Below are 23,874 nucleotides of genomic sequence, written 5' to 3'. Positions count from 1 at the left end.
CAAAAGAAGGTCTGGCATTTTTTTTTCGAGTACAATCTTTAACACCTTTGCCCGTCACCTTCAGTAGATCTTCATGTTTACCTTCTGTCACTGTCTGTAAAAATACCTACTAGCAATTACCTGTGTTGTGATACCTTCTTCAACGAAAACAAAATTTCTTGCATTGCCAAGGTCATCTGGTAGTAGCTGGTCCACCGAGCACTCGGAACGCGTGGTCCGTACATCATTGAATCGATGTAGAGATTAGTATGAGATGGTGTTATAAGCAAAGTGCGAAAAGAGAATGAAAGAAATGCAAAAAGGGATAGTTTCAAGAAGTGACAGGTTCATAGGATTCGCCAACTAACCATACTCAAGCAAGTATATACAAGCTATATTGCGACCTATATGGTTACTTGGGTTCATATGGCCGTCAAAATGGTTCATCGGTTGCGAAGTGAAGTATTTCTGAAACTGATGCGTGATATTTCTCCATGTTTTGATTTTATCCTACACGCTCGCTAAATGTTACTCAAAAGTGAGTAAATTCTACTCACTTGGTATTTTTGTACAAAATGTCAAAATCTGAGTAACATTGATTTAGCAAAGTGAGTATTGATGGTGATGATGATGGTCCCACCTCTTACCCCTACAAAGGTTTGAGCTGGACGATTTATCTTTAAGATAATATGACAATTTAACCAGGTTTGCAAAACTAAATCGAACTGGTTTCAGTTACAGATATAAATTCCCTCTAGAGTTTACAGTTGCTTCACAGCGATATGAATGTGGAAAAGCTCAGGCACCCAGGCACCCGCCTTTTTGTCCACCTAAAATATTCATAAGTATTACAAGCAATCAAAATAGCTTCAAAATTGCATTTGTTTTTTTTTATCAAATGTTAAATTCAGTCCTCTATATCCGTAATACGCGCGCGAGGCTCAAACCTTTGTAGACTACTTTTTTTTTTTAATTAATCTACTATTAAATAAAATATTAAAAATCCATCATCACCATCGTGGCGAATAGAAATAGTTTTTGCAGTGCTACAATAATTATTAAAAAGTCGTTATGACAGCTATCCATATAAAATAATTCGTTAGAGATAACTTCGTCAAGAAACATAATTTGTCGATTCATAAAAAAATCACTGGATAACTGTTCAAAAGACAGCTTTAACGTGTGAAATGCAGTGTCTTTTAAATTCTGTAACTGTTGCTGAACGTTTGATATATCTAGGCATCGAATTGAAAACATTTATTCCTTTATGATATAATGAATTTTGTGAAGCACAAGTCAAGAAATGTGGTGTTCTTATTTCAACCGCGTTTCTAGTATTATAATTATGAAAGTCACTTCCTCTTTCAATTCGATCACACAAATATCGAGGCAGCAAACCGTTAACTACTTTGAAAATGAACACCATAGTCAAATATACAATTCTTTGCTTCACCGACAACCATTGTAAGGCGTCTAGCATCAAAGTTGAGGAAGTGAATCTATTACATCTCAAAATCAAACGCATTATTTTATTCTGCAAGCGCTGTAATCTCGATATTTGTGTTTCATTGGCCAGAAATAAAATGGAAGGGCAAAAGTCTAGATGAGGAGAGATGATTGATTTGTATAGCTGTATTTTACTGGCAATAGTTAAATCGTTTTTCAGTCGACATAGAATTCCATACTTCTTGGCAATTTTCTTGATGACATTGTCAATGTGATAGTTGAACTTAAGTTTGTCATCAATAATCACGCCAAGATATTTAATCTCGTGAACGCGATCAATAGTCTCATCATCAATTACAACAGAGACGTTCTCATTTACTCGATTCCGCGAAATTACCATAAATTTAGTTTTACTTGTATTCAATTTCAACTGCTTATACTTCAACCATCTACTTAGAGAACGCAAATTTTCATTCAAGTGTAAAACGGCATCATCTAAATCCTTAGCTGCAATGAATAACACAGTATCATCTGCAAAAAGGTTAATGCCGCAAAATTGTAAAACACGTCGCAAGTCATCAATATACATAATAAATAACAGGGGCCCTAATACACTTCCCTGGGGTACTCCAAGGTTATTCCCCACGGGACTGGAAACAGAATCATTAAAAACAGTCCGTTGAGTTCTGTCAGACAAATAGCTTTCAAGCCATTTATATGCAGTACTCGTAATTTCAAAGCGCTTGATTGATCTCAACAATAAGGGCCTAGAAATTGTTTCAAAAGCGCGTTTAAGATCCAAAAAAACAGCAACAATCGTATCTTTACACTCCATGTTATTTTTCTACTTCGCTAATACCAAATTCAACGTGGTTTCACAAGAATGACCTTCCCGATATCCCGATTGTTCTGGTATCAACAAACTATTACTATTTAAATACTCCAACAGCTGGCCTTTAACAACAAGTTCTAAGATTTTCTCTAATGTGTGCAACATGTTGATGGGACAAAACTCGTCGGCTTTAATCGTTCCAGCAACTTTTTGAATAGGAACCACTAAGGATTCCTTCCAAATTGGTGGCACATGTCCAGTTTGCAATGATTCATTAATAAGGTCCAGCAAGATGTGGCCAATGACATGAAAGCAATCTTGAATAACTCTAGCATTAACATTATCTACTCCAGCCGATTTTCCTAATGAAAAACAAAAAAACTCTAAGTTCATCTAATGTAATTGGGTGAAAAACTTCAAATCTACAACTACTATTAACTGGCTGTTTTATTTCGTCAGGTTCATCGACCAATTAAATTGATTTATTAATCAATGAAACACTGTCTACAAAATAATCACTAAACTTAGCTGCAATTACTTGTTCTGACTGTTCTAATGTGCCAACTTGTAACTTCTCTGTTTGTCTAAAAACATTGTTTACTCATTTCTGAGTAATCATGCACAAATTTTACTTACCATGCTTATGTCAAATACTTGTGACAAAAGTGAAAAATCTTGTCGGTGATTCAACTTCCGATTTCCCTTTGAAGTTTTGAAAATTTAGAATAAAGGAATGAATCAAGTGGCTGCAGAGGTAGATTAGGAATCGTTCCGTAAGATAAGAAAAATGAAGCATTTGAAAATAAAGGCACCTAATTAAATCCTTTAACAAGGTTTTGGTTGCCCCCGTAAAACAAAGATATGTTCCAGGATATGTGGCTTAACTAAAATCTCACATCAAAATTATTTGAATACCAGTAGTGCTGATTTGCCGTGTAAATACTCCAAATGTTGGTGTTTACACACCCGGTACAAAACAGCGACACATCTTTAAGAACCATCCTCCGGAATCGGATGAAAAACAATAGGATTTTGTAGAAAATGTTGATGTGTGATGTTACATCGGACGTAGTGGACAGCATAGAAATGCAGATGAAACATCATCGTTTTCCGAAGAGCATTGGGATCCCTGTGCTCACTCATATTGCCATAATAATGCCATGCAACATTTTTAGTCATAGCTGAAGAGCGTCCGTCACCAGCCTCGTCGTTGCATTTAGAGAAGCCACAAAGACGCCGAAAACATTGATTTTTTTTTAATATAAATGTACGTCTTCTCTTTAATCTTTTGATAAAATTGTTATAGCTTTAATTTTCATATTTTATCATTATAAAATGAGTTAATTACTCATTTTGAAAAACGCTCAATTTAACAAGAACTGAGAAACATTTACTCAGATATGCTTTTTTACCGCAAATCAGAACTAAGTACAAGTAACTCTGATTTTGACAAATGCTAGCATTACTCAAAAGTGAGTAGCTATAGGTTTACTCACTTTATAGTAGTTCCAGTTTTACTGAAAGAGAGTAGATTTTTACTCACTTTTGAGTAACTTTGAAGGAGCGTGTAACGTTACCTCTATATTATATCACAGACAAACAGATACAACACATTAAACATTTCTCATTGTATACACTACCGCCATCTGCCGTATACACTGGTATGGGAGATTTAAATTTACCGTTAAAAGCGATTTCAATTAACATTTTAAGAGTGTTATATCTGCTTGTCCGTTATCATATCTTCACTATTTGATTGAGCCTGGTAAATAAACGAACCAGTTAAAAAAAATCTTCACTATTGTAACTTCGGGTAATCCGCGAAAGTACTTGCATTTTTCTCAGGCACTTTTGATCTAACTGCAATCACTCTCTCATACTCGAAATGTGCCACGACCAAATTGGCACAAAAATGCCCTATTTGCTCTCTGACCACAGCGCAGGGAAGCCGGCGTCGGTGTTGTAGTGGTAAGCGTCACTGCTTTCTCACCCCAATGGGTCTGGGTTCAATCCGAGTCGAGGTCGGTGGGATTTTTCTGAGACATAAAAATCTCTGGTCCCGGTCCATGTGTGTTGAATGGGTGCGATATCCGACACAGGTGTGGAAGCTGCCTTCCTGCATATTCGATTGCCGTCAATGGATGGCAATCGATGTCCGTCGGTGATTGGCACTAGATTGCGGAACAGAGACCGACGTTAAATAAAGGAATGAAGACAAAGCGCAGGAATTCGAGAAAAAGTCATATTGTACCGAAAATCGACCGAGTGCAAAATCTGCATGTTTGATGGCGATCGTGACATCACACATATCCAACCTTACAAACCAATCGAATACAACGTGCCGGGAAGCAAACGAAAATCATGATATAATTCAAATTTCAAGTGGAACATACTCACCAAATCAATATATGTATTCCGATCACAGACTGTCTAATACCAAATCTAAAGCTGCGCGATAATTAGGCAGAGTAAACTTTTCTTCCATAGGGGAGATGGATGTAATGTCGGCCTAAATGCCCCAAATTTGGGCCCATACATAAATTCAGCAATCTTCTAAATTTTAAATAGTGACAAAAATATCCATTAGTATCGTCCCAATGACGCGTTCGTCTAGTTAAAATTGATAAATAGCAGATTTTTAGCGATGGACCCAATCTTAGATCCATAGGCCAACATTAGAGACATTTAATCTATTAATTCATTTTTTCTCGTCTCGCACAGCAGAAATTCAAGAACAAAGCGTTTGCAAATTTCTTATTGTATTAGATCAAAGTATCGCCACAGGGTTTGTACCTAATAAAGTTCGATCATAGTTTCACAAAAACAACCGATCAACTTAAAGTCCACAAATTTACTTAAAGTATCACACACCAGACCCGGAGCTAGCTAGATGCGCAAGCGATCGGTACGCCTCCCTCGAGTCCTCTCTGTTCTGAACTGTAACTTCCCTCAAGCTCCAAATTTCTACTGGAGTTTTGTTAACTTCTGTGAAGTTTATTCCGTGAAGTAGTACTCGTCTTCACAGGAGCAAATGAGCATTTATAAAGCAACTAAAATAAAATAAAATTCATTATAATTGATGTGCGCAACAAATTTTATATCAGACAAAAGTAGAACATTTTTAATAGCACATTTGTAAGTGGAATATTGTTCAAGCGGTTGTTTTTGAGCTAGTAATATTTTAACTCATTAATGCCCGAATTATTTCACATTCATAATAAACACGTGATTTTTTTCTGGTGCACTCTGATGACAAAAACATATCTTGATAACTTTTACAAAGGGACGTATCAACTTTTGCAAACAATGCATTTGATCGTCGATTTGGCGTAATATGTAGCTCGTACACGCTTACTAACACCACTAACAGGTAGGGGAAAATTTCCCCTATCTGATGGTAGTATTAGCATGCGTGGGCAAGCTACCAGTTACGCCAAATCGACTATCAAATGCGTTGTTTACAAAAGCTGATACGTCCCTTTGAAAAAGTTATCGAGATATCGGTTTTCGGAGCTGGCGTAACCATAACGTTCAAGTGCGCACGAGTGTCGGCAAGGCCCGGGGGCGCTAGCAAAACAGCAGAAAAGGTACTAGGTACGGCTACGCGATACTTAATATCATTTGTTGAAATTCATCAATTCATCGGCTCAAGTTGCCCCTACTCAAATCTAGTACCGTTTAAGGCCACTGAATGAGGAAGGCTTTAATAATGGTTTAATAATATTCTTGACAAATTTCAAACAGTCACAATGAGACGCCGGTGTATAAGTCGTTAGAAGAAGCTGCTTTTCTGCTCGTTTTCAACTTTTTGGGACAAACACGCATATTAAAATCAAACCTTGAACAACGGCAAAAAACCGAATCTATTATAACGTAATAGATCTATCGACCACCACAGCATCACAAACCACAGATGCATTCTTAATGCAAAGAAACACACCTGATGTGCTCGTGTTGCCGTATTCAACTTTGCTCGTAAGCATTTGCGTGTGTGCTTTGCTGCATGATTTTTTTTGGTTAGGATCCATGCCGCGGTTAGGGTGGTTCAAATGTTCGGCTATGCTCCACACAGCCCAATCGATTACCTACTTCAACCAAATGAGCACATAGTTCATGTGTAGCTAAGTAGATGATTAGAACCACCCTAATGTGCATTCTAAAAGAGCAATCCGCCGGCAGTGGTCTCCTCGTTTGACCGTCGATTTGAGATCAAGACCACCAACTTGTCTCTTTTGGCAATAATGGAGGGTTAAAAGGGGGAGGAGTTGTCAAGAGTGTAGTTTGAAAGGTGGAATTATTTATTTTTCCACTCTGCTAGGCACATATTAGCTGCTGTTCCATCAATTACTTGGCGTCAATTTAGACCCATTCATTATGAAAACTAGTTTTTGCGAAAACTACTTTGTTTGGGGTAGATCAGTTAACTAGCGTGGTTGTCGAACGGATATTCAATTCGATGACATACATACGTGATTGCGTGTGGCATTGGAAAATTTATCTCGATTTTCTCTATTGCATAGTAATCAAAGCCAACCAACTGGTGGTGCGTAATAATTTTTATTAATTTTCTTATGCTTACTTCTAACGTGTTTCCTTACCATAGAGCGTCACCTTAATCCATGCTAGTATACAAAAAATCATTATTTCGTGTGCATCGCCTCGCAAAATATATCTACAATCGCGTGGTTACAGAAAAAAATATCACTTTTATTGTTCACAAACGAAATTAATTGCTTATAGGAAAAACCCCATCAGCCTCTTCCCCATCACGTGTACGTTGCGTATGTCCATGGGCCTAATCGACCTCAAGCTTCCGGAAACTACCAATCATGCCACTGTCTAAATCGCCGCGGCACGTATCAGCATAGAAGGAGGAAGATTTGGTGATTTCGATGTGCATCTCGTCCATGGCGAGCAGTTGGGCCCGTTTGGCTCGGCAGCGTTCCTTGAACTGGGCAATCATATCGGCCAGGGGACCGGCAGTACCACCGTACTCGTTCGGGAGGATACTCTTGTCCACCTTGGAGGCGAAGTCGTTCACGGTGCGGAAGAGCTGCAAAAAAAGAGAGGGGGAATATGTTCATTTAAATTGGTGCTATGAAATAATTGATTCAATTGTAACTGCATGTAGGAAGAGTGCCGACTTTCATGTAAACATGATCATAGCGGGAAATCATCTCGAACAATGACAGCTCAATCGATTTGTGGTCCGAGCTAGCAGCTGATTGGAATGATAATTTGGATCACTTTTTCATTCATCTCACCCACTCTGAAATGATCAATCACCAGCTTCTGATCATAGGAAACCTTATGAAATCATGTAAATAGATTGCTATCTTCAAGAATTGAAATGATAATGATATTCAACCATTGACTCAATTTCCTCATTAACGTATTGCATCGTTGTTAGCTGCAAGTAGGTGATTGCTACTGGTCGTCGTGCTTGTATTGCATGTTTAAAATAGTAATACTGATGTTCATTTATCTATCGTACTTATTTAGTACGATCTATCGACTGATACAACTGGTGGGTTTTCAGAGCATGACTGATAATTATGTTTGCGTTATTTATTTTTTATCCTATTTGGCCTGGAACTGGTCTAGACTAACTACCATTTGAAAAGGCTGAACTTTTTATCAAATTTATATATGTCTAATTAATTATAAAATTTTCACAATTTCGATCCAAAAGTGAATTGAATAAAATTGTCTAAAATTTGATAAAAAAAACTCATATCTACACCAAAAAATGTTTTATTTTCCTCAAATAATAAATTTTAAAAATTTTTAATAAATAATCTGGAAATATCACTTAATTATCTACAAGTCATCCATATATTGCAAGATGGGCACTTTGATAGAAAAAAAAATGGATTTTCTAACAACAACTGTTTTATGTCTACACCTAAAATAATAATAATGGCAGACTTATTTCATGGAGTTGGCAGAAGCCCTTCAGATTCCAGGCGTGAAAATTGTGGCTTGTTAAGCAACTTTGCATAATTTTATTATTACTCGAGCAGACAACTTCAAATAAATCCATGATTTCAGAGTTAACAAGTCAATTATGGGTTTGGTACGATACTTTAGTTAATAAGCTACCAAACGAAGTCAATGACAACGCGTGATATGAAGGCTTGCACCCATTATTCCCACAAACAAAAGAAGCACGCCGATCGAATCAATTTTTATCTTCATCCGATAGGCCGAAGTGAATTCATTAGCGTTTCAATGGCGTTGCAATGCGTTAGGCCGAGTTTAGAATCCGTAGGCCGAGTTTGGCGTCAAGAAGCAGTGTTAGACTTTTGACAATATCTTAACGATTGATTTCTCTTTATCAAATCTTACGATACGTACGGAAAGGTAAATACATTTGAAAGCCATCAGTGATAATAACATTCTGTTTGGTGCTTAGCTGCGCTAGACTAAGAAAAACTAAGTGCGGGTTGTGCTTAATAGGCCGGAAATGGGGTAGTTAACCCTACTCATCCCCTAGGTAAAAATATCAAGATCACAGGTATAAAAAAGAAAATACAATGTGTAGAATAGGAACCAACCTAACTAAAAAACCAAAGATTTAAGTAAACTAAAGGAGAAAAATCGATACAAATTTCTAATAATGAAAATTTCCAAAGGCTTGGTAGCCATCGTAATGAAGTAATGATAAGGTTGATATGGCCATTTTAAACGCTTAAAGGGTCTCACATCAAATTGCATCACGGAAAAAAAACGCTGTAGAAAATTACCTAGTTGACCGAACTTTCAGACTATAAAATATAACCCATTAGTACGCTCACACCTTACGCTTAACTCCACTCATTAGGTTCTGTGCAACATCTGGCTGCAGCTTATTCTGTACGGAAACCCACTTTTTCTTCATGTCTTCCTCAGATTTGACCTCCTTGGGATGCTTCCGTAGTGCCTGCTTCATAAAAGCCCAGTATTTTTCGATGGGTTTTAGTTCCGGTCCGTTGAGGCGTTCATGTCCTTGGGTACGAAAGTAGCCCGTTGTCTTCGTACCACTCCAGGACAACATTTGAATAATGGCACGAAGCTAGATCAGGCCAGAAGATCGTAGGACCCTCGTGCTCCTTCAACAGAGGAAGCAGACGTTTCTGTAGACACTCCTTAAGGTAGATCTCCCCGTTTACAGTCCCGGTAGTCACTAATGGCACACTCCGTTTGCCACATGAGCAGATCGCTTGCCAAATCATGTATTTCTTGGCAAACTTTGAAAGTTTCTGCTTCCTTACTTCCTCCGGAACATCAAACTTGTGCTGGGCGGTGAATAACAGTAGCCCCGGAAGCTGCAGGAAGTCCGCCTTGACGTAAGTCTCATCATCCATGATGAGACAATGAGGCTTCGTCAGCATCTGGGTGTACAGATTTGGAGACTTCTGCACTTTGTACGTATGCAGTACCTCCCGATCCTTGGCTCTCTGAACAAAAGACTTTTTGGCCACATCCCTGACCGAAGCATTGGGATTCCGCTTAAACGCTTTCACGACACGCTTGTGATTCTGATCACTAATAGAATATCCATTCTGACCGCATTTCTCCTTCCGTTCGATTCTCAGAGTTTCGTAGTAACGTTTAATCACACGACTCACCGTTGACTGCACGATTTTGAGTTGTTTTCCGTTGTCCCGATGAGAGAGTTGAGGATTTTCCAGGTGCTTGCGCAAAATCAATTCGCAGACGTTGCTTTTCGGGTGACGCCATTTTTACAAACTGACAGCGATAAAAATACAGTGTAAACAATACACTCTAAACTACTTCTACCCAAATTTTTAAGAGAAAATACCCAATGGGTATTTTTCTACAACGGTTTTTTTCCGTGATGCAACCAATGCGTTGCTAAAGCTATTTTAGCAACGCCCACCATAACGCAGCAACCGGGGGTTGCTATTCAAGTGCGGAAAATAACAATCTGTCTCTCGGTGAACAGCGGATTTTCAAATTTGGTAACGCGATAGCGACCGACCCAAGTGTTGCTATTTGTGAAATGTCATTTTTGTTTTACATTTGAAAATTGTTAAAAAATCACTTGCAATGATGATATATGAATGAGTTTAATACCCCGTTCACATTATAGCCTATATCACGTAATATAGGCTGTCTTGCAATGAGCACTCATACGTAGGATTTCCAGTGAAAACTAGATGTATGAGTGCTCCTTGCAAGACAGCGTATATCACGTGATATACGCTGTAATGTAAACGGGGTATAATCTGGGCCCAGGGACAGTGAAGCGATAAAAGTAGTCAAGTTGTAAAAAAGAATCTAGAGGTCCGCGATTTTTTGAAACAATTTGTTGTGATGCTGCATGGATGAATTTGGATTTGAGATCAGGATGTGCACTGGTGGCTATGGGACGTCAATTTGTTAGTTTTGTGACAAACAGTGAAGTGGTTATTAAGCTTTAAATCTTGATTTAACAATCGATATGGAAGTAAATCTGATTGAAAAAAAAATATGAAATCATTTAAAATTCATTAATGTAGCATCATCACAAAAAATTACTAAAAATTTGCCGAGCTCTGAGCATCATTTGTTACGAATTTACCACTATTACGGATATTCTTAATATTCCGGAGGCCAGCAAAATGCGCATCACGAGTGCATTAAAAAAACAGTGGAGCTTTGAATCTTTTTAACGAATTGACCAATTTTAAGGATATTCCAGATCTTCCGGCCGACCGTTCCGTGGCCAGCAGAGTGCACATGCTAGTCTCTTTTTTCCTTTGATTTTTTTTTCCGTCGATCTTGTTTTCCGGGCTGAGCACCAATGCTACCGACACCAGGGAGGCAGCTCCCACACTTGGACCCTATCTATCGACCCATCAACCAAATCCAAATTCATTCACAACAAGTGATTTAAAAAAAATCGCGAAGATTTTGAATAATTTTTACGAATTAACCACTTTTACGGATGTTCTGGATATCATAATCACTATAATCGCAAAGCTCTGCGATCAGTTTTAGCTCGAAGTTCGACGATAGATTTAGCAACTACCGGTGCGAAAGTTAAAAACATAAATTAACAATCGTGCTAGCAACGACCGGTGCGAAACCTGGTTGCTAACTAAAATAGCAACGGCTAAAGTTGTCAAACTAGCTGCCTGAATAGCAACGCACCTGTGCGGGTGGTCTAAGGGGAAGTTTACCACCCCGAGAAAAAAATTTATTTTTCAGCACGTTATTATTTTTCTAAACATATCATCTAACATATCTAAAATGATCAAAAATCCAACAAAATAAATTTTTTCCTTAGATTCCTGGGAAAATTTACATCTAAATATAAATTGGACCTTCAGCAAAACTGAAAAGTCGAGGTTTTGTGTTTTTTTATGAGTCCAACTTTATGCCATGATGACTTTTTTTGCATGTGAACTTTCTTTGAAAAATTAGAAAACAATGAGATTTATTTAGATTTTTGATATCTTTTTCCAATATTTTATAGAAAAATCAAAACGTAATTATTTTTTTTTTGGAGCTGTAAACTTTACCTTACCTTCTCCGAAGCCGTACATCATTCCGCGCGAGACTTTGCGTTGACACATTCGGATCACCACGCATACCAAAACCAGGACAATCGCTAATGTGTTGAACATTATCTAAATCGCACGTGTAACAACGATAGAAACATTCCAAACAGCACTGGTTGCGGTTTGAAAAAAAAAAATCTTTCTAGAAATCTACTCGACCTAATCCTCGGCAACTATCTTATCCCTTCCGGATTCTTGACACCCTCCCGTTCCGTAATCAAAATCGTAGCCCAGAACCGTCCACATTTCCTCATTTGAGCTCTATCCGTTCCGTACATTACGAACAACTGATTTTGGAATAATTTCCAGAAGGTCAATGGCCAAACCAAAACATTGGAGCAGCCAGAATTACTTTCCAACTGAAGCTGCTCGTCGTGATTCTGAGCTGTTATTGTTCACCTGATTGCTTCCCTACTGCTACTGCACCGACCTTTCCAACGTACAGCATAGAAATTTGCAACGTTTTGCAAATCTAGGAAAATTCATCCCGCTGTTTAAGATCAAATCGTGTTTCGCTTCGCGTATTATTCTCGATTTCAGCGAGCAAAACAAAACATTCAAGCTGTCAAAATACCGTATTGCCAAGCATGTAATTATTCACAAACAAACAATGGTAGCTCGACGACTGGTACTGTTGGCCGAGCTGTCGGCGCTGCCGGCACACTTGAGGCACACTGAGATTTTTTTTTTTGCGCAAAATGCGGGTGTAGTGTGTCCACTTCCAGTCTTACACAAATTGAGTTAAACATTTTTGGAATTAAAAGTTGAAATCAAGTTCAGCCCTTTTCAAATGGTAGTCTAGATGTTTTCCTAGAAATACAAGTATGTAATACTTCTTAAGTACGCTAGGTCTTTACACCGAGGATGTTTCACCGGAGGGTGCTGCCAGCTTCATATACGCTTTGAGATAACTTTCGTCAATGTCAGAATTTTCAAAAATTTTCAAAATAATGATTTCTAAAATTGTTTGACTCTTTGCTTTGAGGAGCATTTTACTTCTTGAACTAATAATAATTGTTGAAGCTCTGAGAAAATTTCTAAATTCAGGCTATCCATGGACCATCCTTTTAAATATAATTAAACGACTGTTCACTCTGTTCAGCCGCTGATTACTCTGTTCAAGGAAAGTTAAGCCGTTGGACCCCGGTTCATGAGTTGATGTGTCGATAGGTAAAGTCTAGATCTGGGAGCTGCCTCCCTGGCGTCGGTAGCATTGGTGCTCAGCATGGAAAACAAGATCGACGGAAAAAAAAATCAGGGAAAAAACAATGATTGTCTACTTAGTTTGTGGAAAATCCCAAAAATAAATAACAAGGCGTACCATAAAAATTAACGCAGAGCGAGTGACGATTTTGAATAGGGTTGATTTTTTTTACCCTTACAATATTTTGTAATTTAGGAAGGGGGGATTATTTAAATTAAAATATGCATCAGCCTAATTAATAATTACAGTGCACAGTGGTCTAGGATGAAAATTTAGCAAGTCAAAAGTCTTAGTGCATTTATCTTAAGTTTGAGAGTTGTAGTGTCTTTTGTAATCTTTTTCAGCATAACAACCTCCTTCTTTTGTCGTTTTTTAAAATGAGGGTGGTCCTCAAATGATTGTTATAGGAAAACAAACTTTTTTATTTTGGACAATAAAATCGCATGTTTTTCAGAAAAGTTGTTGCTTAAATATTTAAAAGTACTTTGCTGAACAAAAAGAAAATCTATCTCGCACCGATTTAATTTTGGAGCACTTTTTCTTATAATTTACGAGATACAACCCGTTCACGAAAGTACAAGATGGAAATTTAGTAAGACAAAAGTCTTAGTGCTTTTGTCTTAAGTTTTAGAGGATTTGTGTATTTTGTGAACTTTTTTTTTTCTTAAAAAGATTCTTCTTATGGTATTTTTTTTATAGTTAAAGTGGCCCTCAAATGGTATAACATTTTTTTTTTGAAAATAAAGACACATGTTCTTCAGCAAAATTGTAGCTGAGATGGTTTCAAGCAACTTTACTGAAAAAAACTTTTTTCTTCTAATTTAAGAGCATTTTTTTCTCAATTGACTTTGGCTGTATTTAAAATTTTAGAGCAACTTTATGAGATAGAAAAAAAATGTTCCTAAAGCAAGTAGCTTGATATCATCTCAGCTACAACTTTGCTGAAAAACATGCGACTTTATTTTAAACAAGAAAAAAGTTAGATTATCTACATCAATAATTTGAGAACCACCCTAATTAAAAAAAAATGAGAAGAAACTTTTTAAGCTGAAAAGTTTACAGAAGACACTAAACCTCTAAAACTTAAGACAAAAGCCCCAGGACTCCGTCTTACTAAATTTCTATCCGAGACCAGTATGCAATGTAAGCTGAATTTCCAGATCTATGTTTAAAGTTGCATATTGTATATATTGTATATGTAAATCATTATTAACCGCATGCATAACGTCCTTTATGCATATCGTATATGATATCTAAGGTTAAGTCAATTAGGTTTCTATTAGGAGCGCTCTTCGAAAAATAACTGTATTTTTCAATAGGTGACAACTGTCGCACACAAAATAAACAATATCACGCTTAACAAATACTACATAAAATTGTAATAAAATTATAAGCAAACATAGCGTTAAAATTTGTTTGCCAACAGTATGCCTTGATATTTGCATAGAGGAAAGGCAACTATTTTGGCCATGTGTCAGCAATATTTCATGTTATTCATTGTTGATTGCGCACCTCATTAGACCCTTGCGCTCATAATAAGTACACAGTACTATTTCCGCACTGGCAATTAAATTTAAATATTGACCTTCTTAATATTTTCTAGACCTCCAGTTCAGTAGTGTAGCTTGCCAGTGCTGTTCTAAAGCTGTTACTGCTGTCAAATTAGTCGGTTTTGCAATTTCATGACCTGTGCGAAAATATTACTCTGCCATTATTTTTTGCACAAGATTCTAAAGTGGTGCAAAATGCGGAATACATGTTTGGCATCTTATGCTGTATTATGATCGTTGATTGAAACCATATGCTTCAAGATCAGAGGTGGGAAATGTAAATTTTGACTGCAGAGATGTCACCACTAAATTGTATGGGGAAAACTAATCTCACCACATTTTTCCCCATAATATTTTGATGACATTTACCACCTCTGATCAAGACACATATATTTTCCTCAAAGAAAGCAAAGAATTTTTTTTTTCCTTGGTTTGTTTTTTCCGTCGATCTTGTTTTCCGTGCTGAGCACCAATGCTACCGACGTGCCAGGAAGGCAGCTCCCACACCTGGACCCTACCTATCGACCCATCAACTCATGAACCGGGGACCAACGGCTTTACTTCCCATCCGAAGGAAGGCGTATTCAGAGATGTTATGCCTCAGAACATCCCGGCGGCGCCGACTGGGATTGAACCCAGGCCTGCTGGGGTGAGAGGTAATCACGCTTACCACTACACCACCGGCGCCGTTCAAAGAAAATTGAGAATTTATAGATTTTTTAGGCATTGTCATAATAATCATGTCATGTCCATTCCATTCATCGACACTTACATTGATTCGCTTCTTCAGCTTGTCACTCAGCAACGACATGCAGAACTCCAGTAACGTCACCGCCGACGACGGTAGCCCGACGAAGTTGAACGACCGGATTCTGGTGGGAATGCCATCCTGTATACTTTCGGCCACCTTCTTGATGTCGACCAGGGACCACAGGCCCATCAGCTTCATCGATAGCTGACGCTCGTCGACACACTGGACATAGCCACAGATCTGTGCCTCCTCATCGTCAGCCAGGACTTCTTGCACCAGGAAGTGCGCCCGGGCTAGCAGGGCCGAGTTCACTCGATTCAATTCTAGATTGGCGGCTATCGAGAGGATTAGCTGCTGTCCATTTGCATCCCGCTGTGGAATCGGTAGGATGTATCCCCCGTCGATGAGGGCCTCCAGTTCCGGATCTTCGATATCACAGCTGCGGAACCACTTGGGATAGGTCTGCCGGATGGAGAGGTACTTCTCCAGCATTTCACACGATTGTGTGATGGAGTATTTTTTGGTACGGAGAAATCGCAGCAGAAACAGCGGATCTGTGCGACATTTTTTGATGTTTGGATTCTTGGCGATCCATTCCCGCATCTGGGCCAGAGACTGCTCGCGGATGCTGTCATTTTCTCGAAGTTCTGTTTTGGCGATTTTTCGCAGCTTATCGCTAAGGTTGCATCGGTACGGTTCGTATTTCGAGGGGTTCTTACAGTTGCTGTAGACGACACTGTCAACGTCCATGTTGCGATTGGAGTCTGAAACGAAAATGGGAAATGGTTTCAACAAATGAGATGTTTCAAGAAAACGGCACGTTGTATTGGCAATGCTCGTTATCACATGTCTTGTTTTCAAATAGAGCGTGCAAAATTTTCCATGACGCCATTTACTCCTCTCATAAGTGCTTTGAGGTGTGGTTCTACATTTAGCGTATTTTGATAACAAATTTGCCATAGTTGACACTTATTACCACCCAGTTATTAGTGATCCGATCCAGTTAGCGTTAATTCTACAATCGCATCAATCACCGAGCTGGCACATCCCAATTCAGAGCCGAACAGCCGGGCGCAGTTGGAAAATACACAGATGCACATGTAGCTACCCGCCGAAGATTCCGAAATCATAAACAAGAGTATTTATAGTCTCGATTTTTTCTTCTTCGTGAAATCACGATTCCGTCGTCCGGAGGGATTATTTATTTGTCCATCGCCACCGCACCGGCTGCTCGGTGAGCGGTGGTGGCATCCCACGAGAAGATCGGCTTGTTGTGCTAATTGAGTCTTGCTTCTCTGGTATGTATTAAGCTGGAGATGCGCGGCGTAGATGGAGATGTGATTCGCGCGGCCCATTTTCTGCAGACGTCAATCCCGCAGGAGTCAACAGTCAGCGTCAGCGAGCGATCAATCAAAAGCTGGAGGCGTAGATAACAATTTTGGATTTGGATTTGGGTAGAATCACGGGATAAATAATTCATAGCGTGTAATTGCGCGCGAAAATGGAGGAAGGTGACTGTCGTCGGTAATTAACGTGGAATAGGTGCTTTTTCCTCCCCAGCAGCACATATTTCACCGTACCCACCTGAACCGTTTGGCGTCGAGATTAATGGCGAGAAAAGTGGCGAGCAATAATAGAATTGCGGCCGGCGACGGGCATTCTCATTCAGCTACCTATGTAGCAAACATTTTTATGGTGCGTTGAAATGTGAGTCGAATTGACAATGCACGGCTTAGGACTGGAAGATTGGGCATTGTGATGTGTGGGGCCGATGCGGGAAATTTGCAAATTGGCACGTGTTTGGTGGTTGCGTTATTTTATTGGTTTTCGGCGTCATTGTAAGTTGTAAGATGTTGGGGTACGAGGGCTGTTGACGACACTGTGTCCTATTTTCAGCTTGTTTGGTTCGCTCGAATGAGGTGTTTTATACTTCATAGCAACCACTTACCGTCAATGTTATGCATGGTAACAAAACAAGGACGTACGAGGGTGGATGCTTGAAATTTAGATTCTTGTTGCAAACTAGAACGGCTCTGCAAGACCAGTGTCCAAGACCCGGACATATGATGATGGTAGACTGGGATAAAGTCGCTCGGTACTGGCACGAGCTAATTCAAATTCATTTTAATTAACGCGATGATTTTCTGGTACTGATTCATCGCAAACGATAATTATTGGTATTGCTAATTACTGGAATTTTCCGAATATTTAGCACGCATTTAATGGTTATGAATTATAAGATAGTTTAGGTTAATATTTGTCATATCTGACGTTGTGTGTCTTGTGCCCTTGACTCGTAGCCATTATCATCAACACGCAGAATGTCGTCAGCAGGACTATTATACAAATTCTGGTAGAACTATAGCGAAAGGGCCTAATGGAGCCACTGTCTCATCCAGTTTTCGAAGTTTTCATCACAAAAAAAGTTTCTAACATAATCCTCTTAAGAAGCTTCCTTTTAGGTGCTGATTCTAGATGATCGCCCATCACTCCTCTCTTCTGACAAAAAATACGAGCAGAACAGTAAACCTGAGTAGCTACGCAGTAATGGAGCAGTTTTCCAAGGCTTATGGCTCAAATTTAAAAAAAAAGTGTCCAAACCATGAACAATATTGGTGGAAATGGCTCTAATGTTGACCTATGGATTTAAGATTGAGCCCATCGCTAAAAATCTACTATTTATCAATTTTATCTAGATGAACACGTCATCGGGACGGTACTAATGGATATTTTGGGTCGCTATTGAAAATTTAGTCGATTGGGTCCAAATTAGGGGCATTTAGGCCGACATTACATCCATTTCCCCTTTATCTAATTTGTAGATCGTGCCTATATTTTTAAGGGCAGTTTCTCGAAGTTTTCAGGTCGACCGTGAAGCACTCTGCCATACTCACTGTCATTTTTCAACAATCTCCAAAACAAACACCATGTATGTCAGCTGACTATGCCGGTTAAAAATCGGAAAACTTAAAAAAGCTGACGGACCACTCGTCTAAAATCGTTCGCGGGACAACATCAAGTGCATCACGGAGAAGACGGTAACGAACATCCATTTCCCGGACTTAAACCGATCGAATTCGACGGATAAGAGCCCAGGTGTCTGTGTGTTGTAGCATGGAAGTTACGACAAGCAGGTGGAGAAGGAATTCAGGTCATTTTTCCAATCGGTCCAAGTTTTATTAGTTGCTGCTGCTGGTCAAGGATCTGGAGAAGAAAGAGCTAATGGTGAAGGAAGACACCCACCGGCTGATGGAATTTCTGTGCGAGAATATTGTGAATCAAATTCCCGTCCAAATATATCTGGGAATATTAACCGGAACCTAGTGATCCATTGCCACCACCCGTTCCTCATACTGTGCACTTTTGACCTATTGGGTACGGAACTGTTTTCTGCACTGGAGCTGTGATCTTTGGTTAACATTGTTGGGCGGTGTCCATTAATTACGTAATGCTCTAAAATACACCCGGGGGGGGGGGGGGGGGGGGGCGTCTCATTTAATGAATTTTTCATTCCGGTATGTCTTTTTTATTTCTAGGTAATTGTATTATTATATAGTCATTTCAGGTGGATTAGAACAGGTTTAGGTTTAGGGTGGGCGTTGGCCAGATTTGGATTTTTCAGATGTAATCCTGGATAGGACCCTGTCATTGAACGTCGCGTGAAAGTGGAACTTAATGAAGGCCTAAGTACTTTTTCGTAGTTCTTAGTTTTCGGATTTGAAAGATCGTCGGTTACAGTGGCCTGCTTACTGAGCAGAAAAACGCGGTCCCAGGTCCTAACATATCAAAGCGATTTATGGTAAAATCGCTTGTGTATCGTGTATTGTGCGAAACTCGTTGTTGTCGTTGGTTCCGGGTTTGAATGGATACAAAAATTTGAGCAACGGTGTTATGTGATATGAGGGGCTCGGTGGCCTTGGAGCAACCGTTTTTGCTTACTGAGCAGAACATCATGAGTCTAATCTCAGGCCCATCCACATTCAAGATTCGTCAATCGTTTTATTTGTTAATATGACTACATGGTAATAACAGCAACTCGGTGATTAAAAAGGTGCTCGTCTGCCTAGTGGCAAACGTTTTTGCTTACTGAGCAGAAGACCGTGGGTTTAGTCCCAAGCTCCTTCGCGTTATATGATCGTTAGGACATCAATTCAGCTTATCGTTTACCAAAACGAACCCTGCTGCAAATCCAACCCTCTTATCCAACATCCCAGTGATTCCTCGTGGAAGTGCAGAGGTGTTCTCGGCTTCCATCAAAGCGAGTGTCATGTCAACACAATTCTTCCCATTCCTTTCTTGACCTGTGTTCGGGCGCGGCCGGCGCTGGTATTGCCTAATTTAAGATCACCAGTTTTTACACATTGAGGATGATTGCTAGTCCCAAGCATCGTCTATTGGTTCTCTGTGTAATTACAGCTGATCTGGCAGTAACAGAGTGGCAACCGTGGGCGGTCAATCAAGCTCAAGCTCAAGCTCAAGCTGTAGATCGTGCCTATATTTTTAAGTTCCCAAATTTGATTCTCTATGGCTTATTGCTCCAAAATTTTTGATAAATCTTCCCTAACATTTGGGCAACAAATTCCTATCCTCCAGAGTATTTTCTTGGTTAAGCACTGGCCAGACTGAGCAGTTATAACATGTTAATTATTTATTTATTTATTGACTTATATTTTGTAGCTTAGGACTTATGTTTTTCTTCTGTTACATCGATTATATTAAAGTAAAACAAGCGCCACAAGTATATTACAAAAAAAAAAAAAAATTGATACGTAACACAAACTGAACTACATTTACTACTCAACTAAAATGCTCAATCCATCCTCTCTTAAGGGGGGAGTACACTTTGATTTTTCAAAAAAAAAAAATGCATTTTTTTTGGCTTAAAATGTTTCTTGGGATGTATACTTTAATTTAGAAAAGACTCCAAGCGCGCCAGAATATTCGTTACCGTTTTACGAAGCGATTTCCTAAAACATGTACCAGCGCGCTAAGAGAGCATTTTTATCTTTAAACGCGTTTATCTCGAAACGGGGTTTTTCAAACTGGCGTGGGAAATAACTCTAACCAGTTATCATCAAATTTAGGTATCGTCTAGGTTTTCGTGTTCAGAATTAAATTCTGCTTAGAAATACGTATCCACATTTTCGATTTTGTCAAAAATGGATTTTTAATCTACGATTTTGTAAGCATTTTTAGGGTGAAAAAATGGACATTTTTTTTCCTAAGGCCACAACTTTTGAAAAAAATAATTAAAAAAAAAATCGGAATACGTATTTTTAACCCAAATTTCATTACTAATCAGGATTTTTGTTCGATTTATGTCGCAGGATCACATGGAAAGGAGTATTTTCCCACGCCGTTTTCCGACTTCCGCGCAAGGACGCCCGCGCGACCTGGTGCACCGGCCACGGGGAGACGCCAATCGAGTTCAAAAAAATACAAATTGTAGTTCAAAGGATGACTAATAAATGGGTTATAACATATTTGCCCTCCCTGAGTGTTTTATTGCTAAAAAAAAATTAACGAAAATGCCTTACTTTTTGGACGTTCAAAGTGTACTACCCCCTTAAATGCTGTTAACGAATTTACATTGGTTAGACTATTGGGTAAAGAATTCCAGTGAACTACACCTCGCACGAAAAATGCCGTACTTTGACGTGCGATGTCTTGGCAAAATATATTTAATGGACCGATTGCGTTGTGAAGTTTGCAATTTTGTGTGTAGATAACCGGGTTGTTTTGTTCTCGACAGACTATGCAAAAATAAACAACAGCGTAGCTTGCCAAAGTTTACCTAAGGGCATCCTATTAGATGATGTTGCAGGTGAGAAACTCTAGAATATCTACTTAATTTAAAAACATATCGAACACATGAATTAAGAGCCACCTTAAGTTTATTGAACGTACCAGCAGATACATCATCGAGGAGAAAATCACATGCCAAAAAATAAGGAAGAAGGAGGCTTTTGAATAGTTTAATTTTAACATCAGTTCTAAGAAGTGATGATGTTATGTGAAGTGAACGTAAACAAGCATAAATTTTTCCACATTGTGACAACACATATTTATCCCATCCATAATTGGATTGAATACGGATACCCAAGCTAGTAGCATTATCGACGTATTCAATTGTTTCACTGTCTAAACGCAATGAAGGTTTTAATATATTTTGAAAAGAACTATTTGTAATAAAAATTGCGTTTGTTTTCTTGGAGCTAAGCTAAGCTAAGCATATTCTTTACAGATCAATCTAGGATCCTCTTCAAGTCTTCATTAATTTTCTGAGAAATTTCAGCATCAGAATTACTTGCACAGTCAAAGTATACCTGAGCATCATCGGCAAACAGATGAAATTTACAATGCTTTATTACTTCAGGCAGATCATTAATGTACAATGAGAATAAGATTGGCTCCAAAATAGAACCCTGGGGAATCCCAGATGTTATGGAAATAAATTGAGAAAAAACTCCATTATTATATACAGCCTGTGTTCGCATACTTAAATAAGAATTAATCAAGTTTGCGGAATGATCGGAAAAAACCAAAATTTGATCTGAGTTTTTGACATAAAATTTTATGCGACACAATATCAAACGCTTTAGAAAAATCTAATAGTATTAGAACAACCGGGCGACCCTTGTCTACTACTAGACCTATATCATCAATTATTTTGAGCATAGCTGTTTTAGTACTATGTTTCGAACGGTAACCTGATTGAAATTGATTCAGAAGATTGTGTCTATTGATGTGATCGCAAATGTTCATCTTAACAATTTTTTCAAATACTTTTGATAATGCGCAAAGGATGCTAATAGGTCGCAAGTTCTCTAACGTGTTCAAATTAGCCTTTTTCTCAATTGGTATAATTTTTGATTTCATCCAAGCATCTGGAAATACACTTGTAGTTACAACAGTGTTAAATAAGTGTGTTATAGGCTCAATTAATAGAGGACAAATAGCCATTAAGAATTTCATTGGTAGCATGTCGACTCCAAGAGCATTTGATTTGATGGAGTACATGGCATTTATGACATCTACTTGGTTTATTCTAACAAAATAGAAAGCATCGTGGTTAAACCCATTGGAACCCGTAGAACTAAAACTTCGAATATTATTGTCGGAAAAATAATTGCTAAAGTTACGGTTTATTTCATCAGCCGTAAAGCTGTTTGCTTGACCGAATCCAAGTGCCCTGAGATTTTTCCACAATTCCTTAGTAGAAACCTTCGGATCAAACGGTTGTCAAATAGTTGCAACACAGAAACCACCATGTAGTCTGAAAGTACCGTTCCGATTCAAATTTCGGACGATTCAAATTTCGGACACTTTCATTTTTAATTAAATATTACATCCAGTTAGAAACAAAGTAATAATGTTAGATGATTTAAAATTTACAAGACATGTGGATCATATTCGACCGAGATAATCAACTTTTAAAAGTGTCCGAAATTCGAGTTTAAGTGTCCGAAATTTGAATCGGCACGGTACTATTAGCCATGAACAATTCATATAAAAATGGAGAAAGCGGATTGCCCATAGGAGTACCTTTAGTTTGTTTATAAAAAATTTCTCTGAAAATGAAATAATTTTCCTTTTAGTGGACGGTATTCTCAAATACCTCAACATTTCTGATCCTCTGAAAAGCATTGTCCTCACATTGCTTCCCACTGTGAAATCCTTCTTGAAGCAATTGACTTCAAAATGGCCCCTTCTTGCAGCTATCATCTCCTTCGATGGATAATTTTCCAAACGAGGTCGGGGATTTGTTCACTGTTCTACAGTGGAATTGTCGAAGCCTTATTCCAAAATTAGATTCGTTCAAGTATCTAGTCCATAACAATAATTGCGATGCATTTGCCGTCTGTGAAACATGGCTCTCTTCAGAAATTGATCTCCCTTTTTATGATTTTAACCAGTGTTGGAAAAATCAGAAATCAATTGATATTTTTCCGCTCTCATGCGCTCACAATATCACGCGTGATATTGGAACAAAATATCATGCTTGATATTGATTTTACAAGCTCCTTTGATATTGCGAGACTATTCACAACGTGCAGAAATCAAGCTGAGAGTAGACTCGACACAAAAATGATTCCATTGCACATCGTTTTCTTAGAAAGAGAAAGCATAGTTTGCTATCTATTTTTAATCTTTACCGATGGTAGACGCGAAGGGACTGCTGCAAGCCGTTATGGAAGTTTCGGTTGCATTCGATTGTAAAGCAAAAATCATTAAACTCAATCTCACCACAGTTTGGTGAGATTTGCAGTTGGTGAGTTTTGTTAGCTTGATATTCCGAGCTGCGATATCACAGCTTGCTAAATCAACCACAGTTGTTTGTTTTTTTGATTTTTGTCTACGAAAATCAAGCGAGGATTCACGTGGAGGAGGGGTACTTTTGGGGATAAAAAAGTGCCATTCCTTCTATAGAGTAATCTACTCCCAAATTCCCCGGTATTGAAATTGTCGCATGTCAGGCTACCATTAAAGATAATAGCCTTTGTATTGCTTCTGTATATATTGCTCCTAGAGTCTCTGTTATTCGCAAACAACTTTTCGACACA

The 23,874-nt window shown here is 38.5% G+C and overlaps 1 protein-coding gene across 3 annotated transcripts in view; it reads right to left on the bottom strand.

Moving 5' to 3' along the window:
* Positions 1–6,818: 6,818 nt before the first annotated feature.
* LOC135705081 (clavesin-2-like) overlaps positions 6,819–23,874 on the bottom strand; it is a 29,221-nt gene continuing 12,165 nt past the window's right edge. For all 3 annotated transcript variants that reach the window (XM_065226653.1, XM_065226656.1, XM_065226655.1), the window contains exons 2-3: positions 15,332–16,074; positions 6,819–7,310 (exon numbers count right to left, since the gene is read on the bottom strand). In XM_065226653.1, coding sequence (XP_065082725.1) covers positions 7,053–7,310; positions 15,332–16,060 — 987 coding nt within the window. In that variant the 5' untranslated portion in view covers positions 16,061–16,074 and the 3' untranslated portion in view covers positions 6,819–7,052. The remainder of the gene's footprint in view (positions 7,311–15,331; positions 16,075–23,874) is intronic.

The sequence above is a fragment of the Ochlerotatus camptorhynchus genome, unplaced genomic scaffold (assembly GCF_037179485.1).
Source record: "Ochlerotatus camptorhynchus isolate MF236.1 unplaced genomic scaffold, CSIRO-AGI_Acam_v1.1 ptg000257l, whole genome shotgun sequence".
Classification (NCBI taxonomy): domain Eukaryota; kingdom Metazoa; phylum Arthropoda; class Insecta; order Diptera; family Culicidae; genus Ochlerotatus; species Ochlerotatus camptorhynchus.
This window is presented reverse-complemented; position numbering and strand designations above follow the sequence as displayed.